The 14,551-nt window shown below is 41.0% G+C and overlaps 1 protein-coding gene across 4 annotated transcripts in view; it reads right to left on the reverse strand.

Moving 5' to 3' along the window:
- The window catches only part of LOC135323514 (protein patched homolog 1), a 74,490-nt gene that overhangs the window by 38,900 nt on the left and 21,039 nt on the right, over positions 1-14,551 (reverse strand). For all 4 annotated transcript variants that reach the window (XM_064500636.1, XM_064500632.1, XM_064500633.1 and 1 more), the window contains exons 3-10: positions 7,468-7,657; positions 6,102-6,171; positions 5,891-5,982; positions 4,294-4,492; positions 3,549-3,670; positions 2,006-2,153; positions 1,029-1,160; positions 572-727 (exon numbers count right to left, since the gene is read on the reverse strand). In XM_064500636.1, the coding sequence (XP_064356706.1) occupies positions 572-727; positions 1,029-1,160; positions 2,006-2,153; positions 3,549-3,670; positions 4,294-4,492; positions 5,891-5,982; positions 6,102-6,171; positions 7,468-7,657 (1,109 nt within the window). The remainder of the gene's footprint in view (positions 1-571; positions 728-1,028; positions 1,161-2,005; positions 2,154-3,548; positions 3,671-4,293; positions 4,493-5,890; positions 5,983-6,101; positions 6,172-7,467; positions 7,658-14,551) is intronic.

Raw genomic sequence — 14,551 nt, forward strand, 5'->3', positions numbered from 1 at the left:
TGCAGCTAGCCATTAGATGGCTAATTAAAATAACTTTCACACTACATTTGAACTCAAATCCAAGAGTAAAATGAAAATCAAAAGGATGCAATACAGCTCTTTCGTTTTGAAACACTGTTGAAGAACCTGGGGTAGACTACATATGGGCACAAAACCTCCCTAAAAATAATTCAAGGCTTGGGCAGGCAAAGAATACTACAGAATATTTCAAATTATGTTCAAAATACTTGCAGAATTCAAACATCCTGATATATTCAGATATAAGGACAAAACCTGCAGCAGCTTATGCACAAATGGACGCCTGTACTCACACTGCGACACAGAAACAAATATCCCAGAATCTACCTAATGAAACAAACTGCAGGATATCTGCCCTTTCTTTCTAATATCATAGGGTAGCACTATCTCTTGATTTCTAAACAGTACAGTCTATGAGATAGAAGGCAAAGTGAAAAATCTAAAAATCAATACACTTTCGCAGCTTTTGTTTTTCCTCAAAAATTGATTCAGATGTGTTCATTTACTAACAAAATACTTGTAATTTAGCAGCAGACTTGTGGCTCCTTGATACCTGAGTGGTGGCAGCATTAAAGGAAATTCCAATCAACGAGCACAGGCCCAATCCTGCAGCCACTGAGAGTGCAACCAACAAGACTCCTGCCAGCCCCACGGCACCCTGAGACTTGGCACAGTCCCACCGTAGCATTGTTAAACAGGCATAGGCAAGCTGAAAGCAGAGTAGGGAAGAAAAAAAAAAAACCAGAGACATAAGCAAAACATTAGAATGGATCTTTCTCTAACAGCTATATCCCCCCAAGAATGCACACAGCTTACAAGCATTTCTAAACATAGACACATTAGAGATGTTACACAGAAAAATAGGTGACAACTCTGAGGCCAGTGTTTACAAACTGCCAATTTTAAGTATTCTGAAAATGTTCTGGACCACTAACCGGTAACAATAAAGAAGCTGTTTAAGCTTGCTATACTGCCAGAGACAATTAAATAAACAAAACATATTTTATTACCATTAGCAAGTAGCCACTAGCTACTCTGATAACACTGACATCAGAAAATGACTTTAGGATGTCATCCAGGGTAGTTGTAGTAAAGGAAAGCACCTTCTGAGTAGAGTTTTGTGCAACACTTTGATGAACAACCTACGAAAAGAATAAATAGCGTGACTTAACAAACAAACAAAAAAGCACACTGTCTTCCACAGTATACATTTGAAATCAACTACTTATGCCTTAAGTGTTCCTGTTAAGACACACACCCTACACAAGGGATTTCACTGATGCTGCATGAAACAAGTATTTTTGGTAGTTATTCTCTGCAAGCTACTGATTATCCAAGCAGAATTTGCATCCTTCGGGAAAGGCCAAAGCACTTACAGCTCATTCAAAACATTTCATTTAAATCCTGAAACATAAGGAGGTTTCTCCCTTCCATAACTCTGCCGCTGATTTGCTGTTGTACGAGTTTTGTCTTTAATCCAAGGCCAGAGCGCTCGTCAGGGCGCTCCTCTTTCCCCCGCTGCCCGGCGGTTTCACAGAGGTCAGCAGCAGCGCGGCAGAGGTCAGGGCTCGGGACACAAAGGCCAGGCACTGTCACATGGCCTCCCCGCCGGGACTGCCGCTGCGAGAGGAGTCGATGGCGAGCTAATGTTTTCCAGACACCTTCAGAGTAATCACCCCAACCAAATGCTTTTCAATTCAGTCTAGCTCTTCAGTTCCTTTTAAGTCTCAGGAAAGCAAAAAAGTTCTAGCCAGCAAAGAGCAAAACCTTCCTGGCTTCTCATGTGTGAATAAGCCTGCACCTTCTTAATTAAACAGGGAAGAAATCAGCCTTTTTAAACAGCCTGCTGCAGCTGAAACCAAGAGACAACCACTCACAGCTCTAGTTTAAGCATCCTTCCTGAAGAAATACTGTAAAGTCACGACAGAAGGCACTGGATCTCAGTAAGACTTTATGGTATGATATCTAGGGTTTTTTTCAATTTTACCTCAACATACATCCTCTGCCAGGCTTCCAGAATTGCTGCTGCCTTATCCTCGTTCCAGTTGATGTGTGAAACGTATTCATACCCCTTGAAGTGCTCGTACATTTGCTTCGGAGTCATTAACTGAAACATGGTTTGCAAAGCCTGGGCACTGTTGTAGGGAGAGAAGGAGGAGGAGGAAGAGGCAGAAAATACACATTTTCAGGAAGTGATTTTCAATTGCATAAAGTCCCAAATGAAAGCCTAATAGAAGCTTGCATGAATTTCTGATTTTATAGGGCACATGCTCACATTAAAATTGAACAGAGTATTTATTCTACTATGTATCTGGAGCAGCTGTACTGGTACATACAGTATTGAGGCTAAATCTGATTTCACTGAAGTTAATGAGAGTTTTGCCATTATTTTCAACAGTTTCAGGAACAGAGAATGTAACCCTACAAATCAGTTATAAAGATGATAATTAATAGACATGTTACTATGAGGAGGACACAGGACTAATCATTTCTATGAGATGTTGTAAGTGCAGTAACTTGTTGGCAATTTGCCATTTGAAGACCTTGGTCTTTTTCATCCCTTGGAGAGAAATGCTAGACTAAACTTCTAATACTTGACAAGCAGCAAGGAATACTCGAAAGGTAATAATTATTCATCCTAAATTTCAATAGTAGGCAACTGTATCCAACAGTTTTAGAATCTCAGGGAACTATTTCGTTCTTCATCAATATATTCTTTGGGTACATGCCAGAAGACACTTCAGTGACTTTTTTCAGGATAAATCAAAATTTGTAGGAAAATAAGCTTCAAAATTTAGTGCCAATGAAAAAAAAAACTTCAGAGTTAATATCAAAATGTCTGGTAAAAAATATATTTATTAACTATGCAAACATGATACTACTATTAGTTTAATATAGATTTGGATTCTACTTATACATCTGTTTAATGAATTTGTGTGTCCTATGTTTTTCAGAACAATTCTGTTTCAAAGGGGTCCCCCCGTCAAAGTCCAGTGTTCCATGACTCCTTCAAGAAGTCTGAAACAAAGGGTTTTGTTTCAACAGTCAAAATGGTATTCAAGTTACAGTGACAAAGAACAGACTTTTCTCGGTATTGATCCTAAACAAACAGTTCAATGGAGATATTGGAATTCTGAGAAAAGTCAAGTGAGCGGGCACGTTACCCAAGTTATTTTTTCCCCTCCTTTCCTTTGATCATATCTCAAAACATGATCAAAGTTGTTCCATGCTTTAAACACTGTTCAATGCTTTATACATACATTCTGAACACAAAACTGCCACGGAAAAATTTTCTTTCTGAGCAATGTACACTATCATTCTTTGGTTAAAAGCAGGCAGCAGTAAATTTAAACGACTGCCTAATCACACTTCTAAATTCTGTCCTTATCAGGGATGTTCTCCTAGACCAGGGTTCATAACATGCATCATTCACAGATTCTGAAAGGCAATTGATTTTGCATGATCCCCCACACCTCCCCAAATACCCAAAGAAAAGCTTTAAAGTTTTCTTTAAGCATTTGCTTGCTTACCTCACAAGTTTACCAGAACTGTTCTTGATTGTACCACCTATAATCAACTCCTCCTGCCAATGCATGTATTTTCTTGACAGTCCGTAGCATCCACCACTCAAAACAAGGGCCACATCAAGAGGCTACAATAAAGTTATGAAGAAGCAATTCGTCAGCTGCCCAACCTCAAACAAATTCATATCCTAAATGAACACCTAGTGTACTGGAATAACTGATATTAAAGATAGCCTAGGAAGTCTATGAGAAGAAATGCGTTCAACAAATGGAATAGCCAAACCAGCCCAATACTCATTCACCAGAGAGCAGCTTTTCCAAAGCCTAGCGTGACTGAGAAAGGGGTGTATCAAGTTGGGGCTCACAGCTTCCAATTCTTCACAAAGGCTGGCAAAACTGGCCCTACATGAGGGAAGCCTTGCTGCATGGCGTCAGCGTACAAAAGCGGCCGTATTCCAGGAGTGGCTGCGTCCCCCTGAGGCATGTTGCCTGCTGAAATGGTGTGTCACCACATTGCCACACCTAGTCAGTAGCTGAGAACTGTAACCTCACTTCAAACATGTAGGATTAAGTATTGCATCACAGACTGAGGGAATACTAGTGACTCTGGGATAATGGTAGATAATAGCAGCAGAGTAATGAAATCGCTGAAAAATATGAAACATATATTGCTTGGAACGAAACTAACATCTTCTCTCCCCACATACACAGCCTCCCTTGGAAAGATCTACGCAAGGATAAGCAAACTTACTTTGGTGGAATTTTTGTTAGGAGCCGTGATTGGGCAATCGGGATCAGCAGGATTCAGGCAAGGTCGATCCATATAACCATGACCAACCTCTGCTTTATTCAGCATTTCTTCCCAGCTCTCCACTTGGTAGTTTATTTTCTTTAACTCTTCCAAGAATTCTAAGGGGTCAAAGTTGATCCACTGCAAAGGAGGTTTCCCTCTGTAAAGGGAATCAGGAGAAAGTGACAAAGAAAATGACAAAATAAGTACTGGAACAAACAATTTCTAATTCATATCCACACAAACGACTGACTTGTTTTCTGTTACATGCTAAACTCCTTCTGGTGAGGTTGTTTCATAAAATGAAATGTATGTTTTAATTATATTCACGTATGTATACTTTTCTTGCAGCCCCATTAATTTCAACACAAACACTCAGTAATTACAGACCAAGTTACTCTATGAAAGGGAATATTCACATGTTAAAAATACTTCCATTTACAAACAAAGTAAAACAAACCATCAAGCACCTAAATAACAAAAAAGCAGCCAACTGCTGCTTCAAAGAATTTGGGGGGAGGGGAGAGAGACAGAAGAGAGGGAGCTGAGGAAAGAAAGCCTTTCACATAGTATCAGATTACCTCTTGCTAGTCTAATAATCATCTTGCAAATGTAATCAATCAATATAGCTGATCTTTGTTTATCTATAACAATACCGTGCGCCTTCAAACGCTTTGGCAGCTCGACTATCAGCCATCAAGCTTTCCTGCTACCACGGCTGTCACCACTATCACATCTCCCACCCCCCACTTTTGAATTTGTGATGTTGACAGCCCAGAAAGGCTTTTGGCTGCCTTATTCTGTGGCTCAAACCACACTGTATCTGCTTAACCAGGCTTAAGTCATTATTCCGAATCTCCCAACCAGAAAACACAAACCCCCTTATTTCCCCATCTAAAACTGTACACTAAAGGTTAGGAGATGGCCATTGCAAATTGCTTTTACAGAGACATGCAAACCAGGACAGAAACAATAACTCAAATGCTAACTCTAGCATAATTAACGGAAAATCCCTGCACAGATTAACAATTAACTCTTTGAAGGATCCAGTGCATATAATATCACACTTGTAAATTGTGAGAAACCGCCTATAAAAGATACTATATTTGGTTTCTTTAATGATCTCATAAACAAAGGATTTTTTTTAATTCTTTAGGAACACTTGAGATTTTACCCAAGACAGCTACATTTTCTTAGAACTAAAATGACTTCCCAGCCAACCAATGCTTTGTAGTTTATGAAAATAAATTTTTGTTTTTATTTTCAAAAGGCAAAAAATTTTAAAAGCTTGATTTCAGAAATTATATTTTCTTTTGCATGCCAACAGAATGAGAAAAGTAACAACACAGGACTTCAACTGATGCCTACAAATCATCTTTTAGAAACAGAATATCTTTGTACAATTTTTAAAAAAAGATGCATATTTTCTGAAGTGACACATTTTTTTTTTTTGGTTAAACCAGAATCTGAATAAACAATGGGAACACAACTCAAAAACATGCATAGTTTTACAATTAAAACCAGTCACACTAGAAAGTTATAAAAACAGCACACTTACAACAAATAGGCAGTTCCTGACTGTAGCTTTGCTCCCTCCCAGAAGCAGTCCAAAGGAGTGATAATTAAACAAGGATAAAGATATTCTATAATCTGTCAAAATCAGAAAAGGGTGAAAAAACCCCACAAAGTTAGACTAGAACATAATCAAACAGTACAAGCTGAACCATGAGCACATAAAATGCTTATACCCAAATGCCTGTTACGCCTACCTGGTCCATGTAACCTGCTTCTGTGATGAGTTCTCCTGATTTGTAACATAAGTGTTCCAATTTCCATTGTCTGTAATAAATATAAAGAACAACAAATATTTTTTTCTTCACAAGTACTGAAAAGGTATTTTTAAAATGTAACATGCATGTAAAATGGCAATTCATATACACAAGCTGACCTCAAGTAGCGAATTACTGAGAAAGGCAAGTTTTATTCAGTGTAGGTATACCACATCTCACAAAGGCAAGGGCCTTTCTTTCACTAGTTATAGGCTAGAAATATTTGTTTCAGTTATGATAAACAGTCTCTGTAGAACTTATTAAAAATAATGGAGCTACTTTTGGATTATCAGGCTACTCAACACAGTTAAAAGGGACAGAAATCTGGCTATATACGAGACCACCTGTGACTTAAGATATCACTCAAGGACACGAGAGAGAGGTCAGCTTCAGGCTCAGAGGGCTACAATACTCCTAGCCCTAACTCATGAACGCAGGAGAAAAGAAACGGTTAGGATTTCTGCCTTCTTTGTTCAGCTGTATTATAGCTACCACTGCTGTGGCTTCTGGTGCCACAGACAAAGCTGGGGAGAAGACAGTTGGAGCCATGGCCCTAGTTCACCTAGGCATCAGCTGGATGTGCTGCAAGCCAGTGGACTTTACGCCTCCCAGACTGCATCCCTAGGCACATTTCCACCCTGCAAGGAGCAATCTTGGAGGAACCACTTCTTAGGCAGAGATCCCACTAGCCCAAAACTGAGTTAAGACACATCTTCAATACATGTATTGTTGGACAACTCTTAACTCCTGCTCTCTGGAAAACTCCCAACCCTTCAGCTTTGGCACACTGACACTCTGAAGGCCAACTCTGACATGACTGCCTATGCTATTAAATAGCCCAGTTTATCCTACCCACTACCATTCCTGACCCTTTTGCCTTTCTCTTTATACTCACACTACTGAAAGGACAGTAACTAGTGTTCACAGCCATTGCATGCCTCCGGCAGGTATGAGCAAGTGAATTCAACTACAATATGGAAGGTTTCTGACTGCTACGAAGCCCATCAAGAAGGTCCTATGTTTAACAGCACAGTTATAGCTCCTTTACCAAGAAAAAAGGTGGATACTGTAGCACTGATCACAGGGGTACATTTTTAGAATCTCATCCAACACCTCTTACACCATTTAAGGTCACTGCTATCTCACCACGCTTTCAAGCATCAGTAACCAGTGACATTCAAATCAAAACAGAGACTCAAAAGGAAAGGCTCTGAAGTGCTACCCATTTACAAACACCTGCAAAGAAGCACGGGTCCATTTCCCAGTCATTACAGAAGACCAAGTAAAGCTTTGCTTTTCCCCTTACCTGTTGTACATATAAACGTGTACTCTGCTGGCCTGAAGTGCGGAGTCAAGGTGCTGTCGGAGTGCTTCTGTTGTTAATACATTAGCACCGTCTTCCTGTGGAGTCTGAATCATGAGCTGGGGGTTAAACATGGCCTCTTCTCCAATCTTCTGCCGTGTGTAGTTTAACTCCCGACTCACTCGTCCACCAACTGATGAATAAATATTAACAGCTTTGTATTAGCCAATAACAAGTTATTCTGAATTTACATGATCAGCACCCTCCAGTCAGAAAAACTTTACCATGCACATGGAATAATCCACCTCAAACTGATTACAGTGCAACTCTAAAATATCAAATTTGTTTTAGTAACACTGTGAGGGGGGGAAAAAAAATCCTGTTCCTCATTAAAAAACACCATTGTCCCAACTGCACTAGAACACTGACGTGTAAATTGGAGCCCCTTACACACATGGTTTTTCCACGTTATAACCAATATTCCATATGTAAAAATGAAAAAAAAAATTGAGAAACCTTTTCCTTGCAGACCAGACCAAATATTCCTATGTTACAATTTCTTACACTTGTATAAACAGTCTGGTCCAATAGCACATTTCAAGATAAATGGCTTCAATTTACACTCTTCTCCTAAATAATTTGGCAAAGGCAGAAGGGGAATGTTTCTCTTCATTTTAAAAAAAGGGAGGAGGGAAAGAATAAGAGAGCACGTGTACTTCTCTGAACCTTAGGTAAAATGAAAAATATTAAGTTCATATAAAGAGGTGCAGTTTTGAGCATAGCAGAACGGACCATTTGCAGTCAAACAATTTGCCCCAGTGGTCTGGTATCTACATAACATGGTGTGATGCAGCTGGTAATTCATACTCAACATTTGTTTCTAAATATTATTCTCTGTATCAAAATATTTTTTTTTTTTTTTTTAAAGGCAGGAGACTGCAAAGCAGGCAGGCTCTAGAGGGAGCCATATGCAATTTGCCTTGCCAAAGAAAGTTACATAAGAATGGAAAATTATCTTGCAGCTTACAAAAAAGCATTCAGCTAGAGTTCATATACTCTCCACAACCTCCCCTCTAGTCTCTCTAGCAAATGCACGTGGGAGGAGGTTCAACTAATTCAGTCCATTAGCTGAATCAAGACCATATCCAGACGAGGAGGACGAGACCACCACCAACAAATTGTTTCCATCCCTCACAATTTATTACCTTTATTGCTCTGCTAAGTCCAAGCCTAGAGACCTGGTCTAATTTGTTATGTTTTCGTCAATTCTAGTCACCTTGGCACCGGCGATCTGAATTACTGCCAAAGTTTAGAAGTTCTGTGACAGTGTGAACGGAAGTTGGACATGCACATCTATCTCTTCTTAGGCCTCCCAACTGAAGACTGATCTGCAACTAGTGAGTTGGCAGTGTGGCAGACGATGTTCTCAAGTCTGTGAACAGGCCTGGGACATACTTTTTCAGTTAGCTGCACCCTCAGTTCACCTGTAATCCCACTGGGGATGACGGGACCACCAGGCAAGAAGCTGGGCCCCAGCATGGGTTAAGCTGTCAGAAACAGGTTCTCAACAATTAAGTCATATATTTATTCTGTCATGAAACATCTCTTAATATCTAGCTGAAGAATTCTTTGAAGAAACAGGTATTTCCACAACACACTCCAACCATTTTCTCAGCTCATCACATGTATTATTACCTCCTTCACATCCTGTAACAGTGACCAGGTGACAATGACAAAAAATAAAAAGCAAAGTACAAATTCCACACCTGGATTCCCCTTATTACAATGACGAGATATATAATCACTGAGACTGTGTATGCATCATAACAAAAAAGCTAATGTTGAGTTATATCAAGCATTAATCCCCCACCAGACACAACTCCATGATACATTTTGCTTCACCTTACAGGGGCGTGGCGGGGAGTATATGCATCCTAACCTATAGGTCCTGGAGCAAAACCTGCCTTTGCAGTCCTCTACACGACAAGTACCTCCGAACACAAAGTGCCTCCCTGCCTCTGGTTTCAATGCCACCCAAGACAACAAAGCCCCAATTTGATCAGGACCATGCAGTCCACAGAAACACCTCTTCCTGGCACTGTAGTATCCTCCTTTCCGTTCGCACTTTACTTCTGCATCTAACCAGGACTTAAATGGAGAGTGCAAACCTGGAGCGCGACGAAGGAGGCATTCCCATCTCTGCTGCAAGTGACCAACTGTTTACTATCAACAGAAACAATTGCGTCCTAATCAAGCTCTTGTCAAACTATATTAACATCACTGAACAAGGCAGATTTAGCTAATCAAAACTGCATCGCACAAGTCAGTCATCGGAGGAGATGCTGCTTTTTCCCCTTTTACATTCAAAACAGGAATACCAAAAACATCCACGGAAGTGGGCACATGTTCCAGATCTCAACAATAGAGCTGCTGCGCATTTCCCTTAAGGCATTACGCCACTTCATTATTTCTCTGATGGGTCTGCTATGTACAGTTCTTCTGCCAAAAACAGTAAAGATAACTCCATAGGCTAAACTTAGATACTTTATATAACATAACACTCACATACAAAAAATTATAAACTTAGATTGCAGAGGAAAGTTCTGACTGACTGCCAAGGACAGATTATGTGAAAACATATGGATGGACCAGAAGCAAGTGGATACATCAGTGGCCTTTCAATATATCACAAGCAATAAAAAGCAAGAAGGAAGACAAAAAAATTACAGAAAGCTTCTACCAATTGTATGTTTTCACTTCTTTTAACTCAAAGTTTACAAAAATCACTGGAGGCCGCCATCCGCAAGGGTCTTAAGCCTCCACAGTCGGCTGCATAAGCACTTTTATGAGACAGGCACTCTTGCTGTGCTTTTATTTATTTATTTATTTTAAGGTGTCCACAACTGGTGCCAAAAGCTAGGGAGAGACCACTAAATACATCACTGAAATAAACGTACCTGAAGCCTCACTCTGTACTGAAGATAAGCAATACCATGCTCAACACACGCACGCGCCACAGAATGTCGTTCCTTACACTTCTAAGAAAAACAGTATGTATATATTACATCCAACAGAAGATGTCCACACTGCAGGGCAACTGATGCAATGGAAACTATGACCAGCCAAAGAGATGGTCTTTTGTGGTTCTCCTTTCTGGACTTTGCTTTTGTATTTTTGAAGACAACAGTATTTCACACTTAAAACGCTACTGACTTTTAAACTGTATGTACAGCACAGAGTACCAGTACTTCCCATTGCCCTCCGCACTGAAGACAGACAGAGCTACTCCACAGCAACATCCTGGTGACAGAGTCCACACAACGCTCCCCCTTTCTGATCTGTCAAAAGCCACTTGATGGCATCCTAGCCCTTTATTACATGATTCCTTATGATTTCGTGCCTAGCTAGCCAAGTTGGTGGCACTCCTGCCCACAAGCCAGAACGCTTATTTAAATAGCAGATCAGTATATGGGCTCATGGCCAGTGGTAACAGAACGCAGCAGTCGGTACACTGCCCTTTTAGTGGTGTCATCAGATTCTGGGTGGCTGTCTATGGAAACAAGATACTATGTCCTCTGTAAAATTATGCTAACAAGAGTAAAAAAGAAAAAAAAAATCAAGCCAAAGTAATAACATCAGTGTCCTGGCACCATTCCTCACTTAATATATCAGTTTCTAATGCTCAAGAATGTGTGTGAAGGCTCGTGTTCAACATAAGACAGTTTTACTGCCAGCATCTTTGTTGCGGAGTATTAGTCCTTGTTAAAAGCCCCTGAGTGGCTTTTCCAGGGAAGAGGGAAGTCCTTTTTCTCCCCAGCGCAGGACAACCACAGTTCCCCTCTCAGGTCTTTGCCAGCACACAGGAGAGCCGACCTGAGCCGGTGGGTCTCCTGGGCCATTAAACACATCGCTGCGCCTCCTGGACTTCCCTCCTGGCTGAAATGGAAGCTGGCTAACGTACTAAATCTTCTGCCCTTCTCAAGGGCCTGCAGAGAGCATTTAATTGCCAACGCAGACACCTGGTTGCTAAGAACTATCTGAGGACCAGCACGTCTCCCTCCCCCACGTGCCATGAGCAGCTGTCAGGTGGTAACGAGTTCTAGTCATCCTTAACTCGAGGCAGACCTGAACCCGTGACCTAAAGGTGAAAGGCTATATATCCTGTTACCGCGCACTTGTGTCTCAGTCCCAGCGTCTCAGTCATCACACGATAAAATGCTTTGGTGCATCTTAAGTGAGAAGCAATCAGAAAACTAAAACTGCTCGCCACCGCTACGCTGGTGCGCCTTCCGCAATGACAAAAGTGTGACACTCGACTGGTTTTCATGGGCGCAATTTCTGACTCTCAGATTTCTGCTGATTTACTAACAATTTTGAAGTTATTGGGTCATTCTGTTCATATACGCATTTCTACCTCAAAAGTCACTCTTATCCATATAAACGTTCTCAAAATTAGCATGCAAATATTTGTATGCTATTACATTAACGTGCTTATAAAGAACTGAGGAACCTGCTACTAGAAACTGCAGTCCCTTCTGTACAGAATATTTTTAGCAATAAGTTTGACCTCTGCTACACTAGCAGATTTTGATCCCAAATCAGGCAGTGAATGACAGCCAAAAACCACTGCTTGTTAATTTGCTGTCCAGTTGTTCAAAAGGCATGAAGTATTTCTTTTTCCGGATATCTTACAATGTTCCATTTCAAATTACTGGAATTGCAGCATATAGCCTCAGGTTTTGTTATTTCTTCGGATATGAACACTACCTTTATTAACCATTCAATAGCTACCTTGTATGTGACTGCACTACAAATAGCTCACTACAGAACAAGCCCTCCCTAAAAAAAGAACATTCCTGAGAGCTTTTATTCCACTTGGAATAAAAATGTTTCTCTACTAAGCGGAGGACAGACCTTGAGGAATCAAAGCCAAGCTTCCAGAAGGACCTACTGGTTTTGGAGCTTCAGTTTTTGTATGACCAGTCTGAGGTGCCAGAACACAGCAAAGTTTTCAGGAGAACCTCCCTCCTAAAGACTATGTTTCCATTTGAGCACTTGAGGATGAATAAATAAATAAATAAAATCAACAAGCATTCTCCCCCCCCCCCTTTTTTTTTTTTGGAAAGACAGTACATTTTCTATTTTTACAGTATTGCAAATATGTATCATTAGAGCAGTCTGGTTCAACACTTTGATGCTGACAGCTCAAAGCACTGAAATCATACCTCTAATAGTCATGGACACCTCACACTTTGCGTTTTCTTTCCACCTTTCCAAAAGATACCTTTCTGATAAATCGGACAGGCAGATCAGCCCCTCGCAATGCTTCCATTACTGCTTGAGCAATACCCAGTAACGACATCTACAACCTGCGATAGGTGTTATCACTGGAATGGGACTAGAGAGGAATTATCCTCCATGACTTGGTAACCACATAAAAGCAAAGATGAGAAACATACCCCAATACGGCTGCCTGAGACTTGACCTTTTCTAACCAATCCAAAAAGCAGCAGTGTGCAGAGGAAGACAAACACAACCCGGACTTGCAAGGAGACCACGCAGCTTCTTGTATGCCACACCACCTGCAGCACCCCATGGGGCAGAGTGCTGGTGGGGAAGCCCCAGGCTCCTCGCCTCCTCTCCAACACCCTCTTCCTGCTGGGCCCGCAACCAGAAGAGGTTCCCCTTTCTCTGTTCCTCTCCACAGCCTCCCATACAGTGCATCTCCCTCTCAACTCTGACTGCTCTTAAAGGCTTTGCTTCTACTCGTCTTCCTCACTTAGTTTCTCTCTGTGCTGTTCCCAGGTCATTTCTACTGCATGTGTATATTGGTGTTTCTCAAAACAGAACGAAACCAACTTCAGTCCATTACAGTGGTATGTGGATAAGGCATCCAGCTGCAATGTCAGCTCCCCATCCTAAGTGTGCACTAGGACTAGAAAAATGTCACCTGTCACATAGCAGAAGGCAGTATCTAAGGACACCAATGGCAATTTCCATTGTTTCTCCCAAGGAGCGCACACTTCATGGCAACAAAACATAGCAGCCAAGTACTAATCATACAGGATTGAAGCCACATAAGAAGAAATTGAGATACAAGAGCTGGAAGTCCTCTGGCAGGGATGAAGATTACCCTGCCTCTTACCGGGCACGGGAAAATAATGGCCTTTTGATTTAAAGCTTCCCATCGCTGTCATGGGAGTTCTGGCTTTGGGTTCTCTTGGATGTCTGAGCTCGTGTGTGCTGCTCATCATGCTCTCTGTCAGCAACAGATACTGTTTTTCCACACACAGCCAACGGGTCCTGACTCTTCCTAACGGGAGGAGGTAGGACAGCACCTTCCTTACAATTATTTGAAACAATGGACTGACTCTCTAGGACAGACCGGCAGAGTACAGAGTAAAACTGTTAGCCTGGAAGACTTGCAAAACACTTTTTGATTGAAATGTAAGGTTATTCAGTATAAGAAATGGGACTGGCTGGCGTATCTATTTCTTAAAGCTTTTAAAATGCTGTTACTTGGAGAGTCATCAGAGCTGTTTTGGGGTTACATGGTCAGTCTCTGATTTTGTTAACCATTGATTGTAAGACTCTATCATGTATATTTTGACTTTCTAACAGTGCTAAGGATAGATCTCTGAAGTCCTTCGGGGTTATATTATAATAAAAATTTTGCTACCTGCATTGATTTTTCTGCTCATTTATTTCATTGTGCAAAATAAAGACTTAATAGGGTGCATCTTAAATGGAGCTATCAACAAAAAAAAGTCAGGAATGATGCACTATAGGAGTCAGAACATAATAGTATGCAATCAGTGTTTTAAAGAGATTACATGGTCATCCAAAGGGCTGTGCAACAGCTCAACAAAAAATGATAATTTTTATCATGCAATTAAACATAATTTATGCTAGCACTGGACTCAGGATAGTCAGAAATTTCATGCTGCATTTAGGTTCCCTTGCATGGCGTTTACTCCTCTAAATACACGCACCCACATTTGTTGCCATTACACGTGAGCTATACAACCACGGCTGCCCAGGTTAAGGGAGCCTGCACTCCGCCATGCCCTTCCCAGCACCCAAACGG

This window comes from Dromaius novaehollandiae, chromosome W (genome assembly GCF_036370855.1).
Source record: "Dromaius novaehollandiae isolate bDroNov1 chromosome W, bDroNov1.hap1, whole genome shotgun sequence".
NCBI lineage: Eukaryota > Metazoa > Chordata > Aves > Casuariiformes > Dromaiidae > Dromaius > Dromaius novaehollandiae.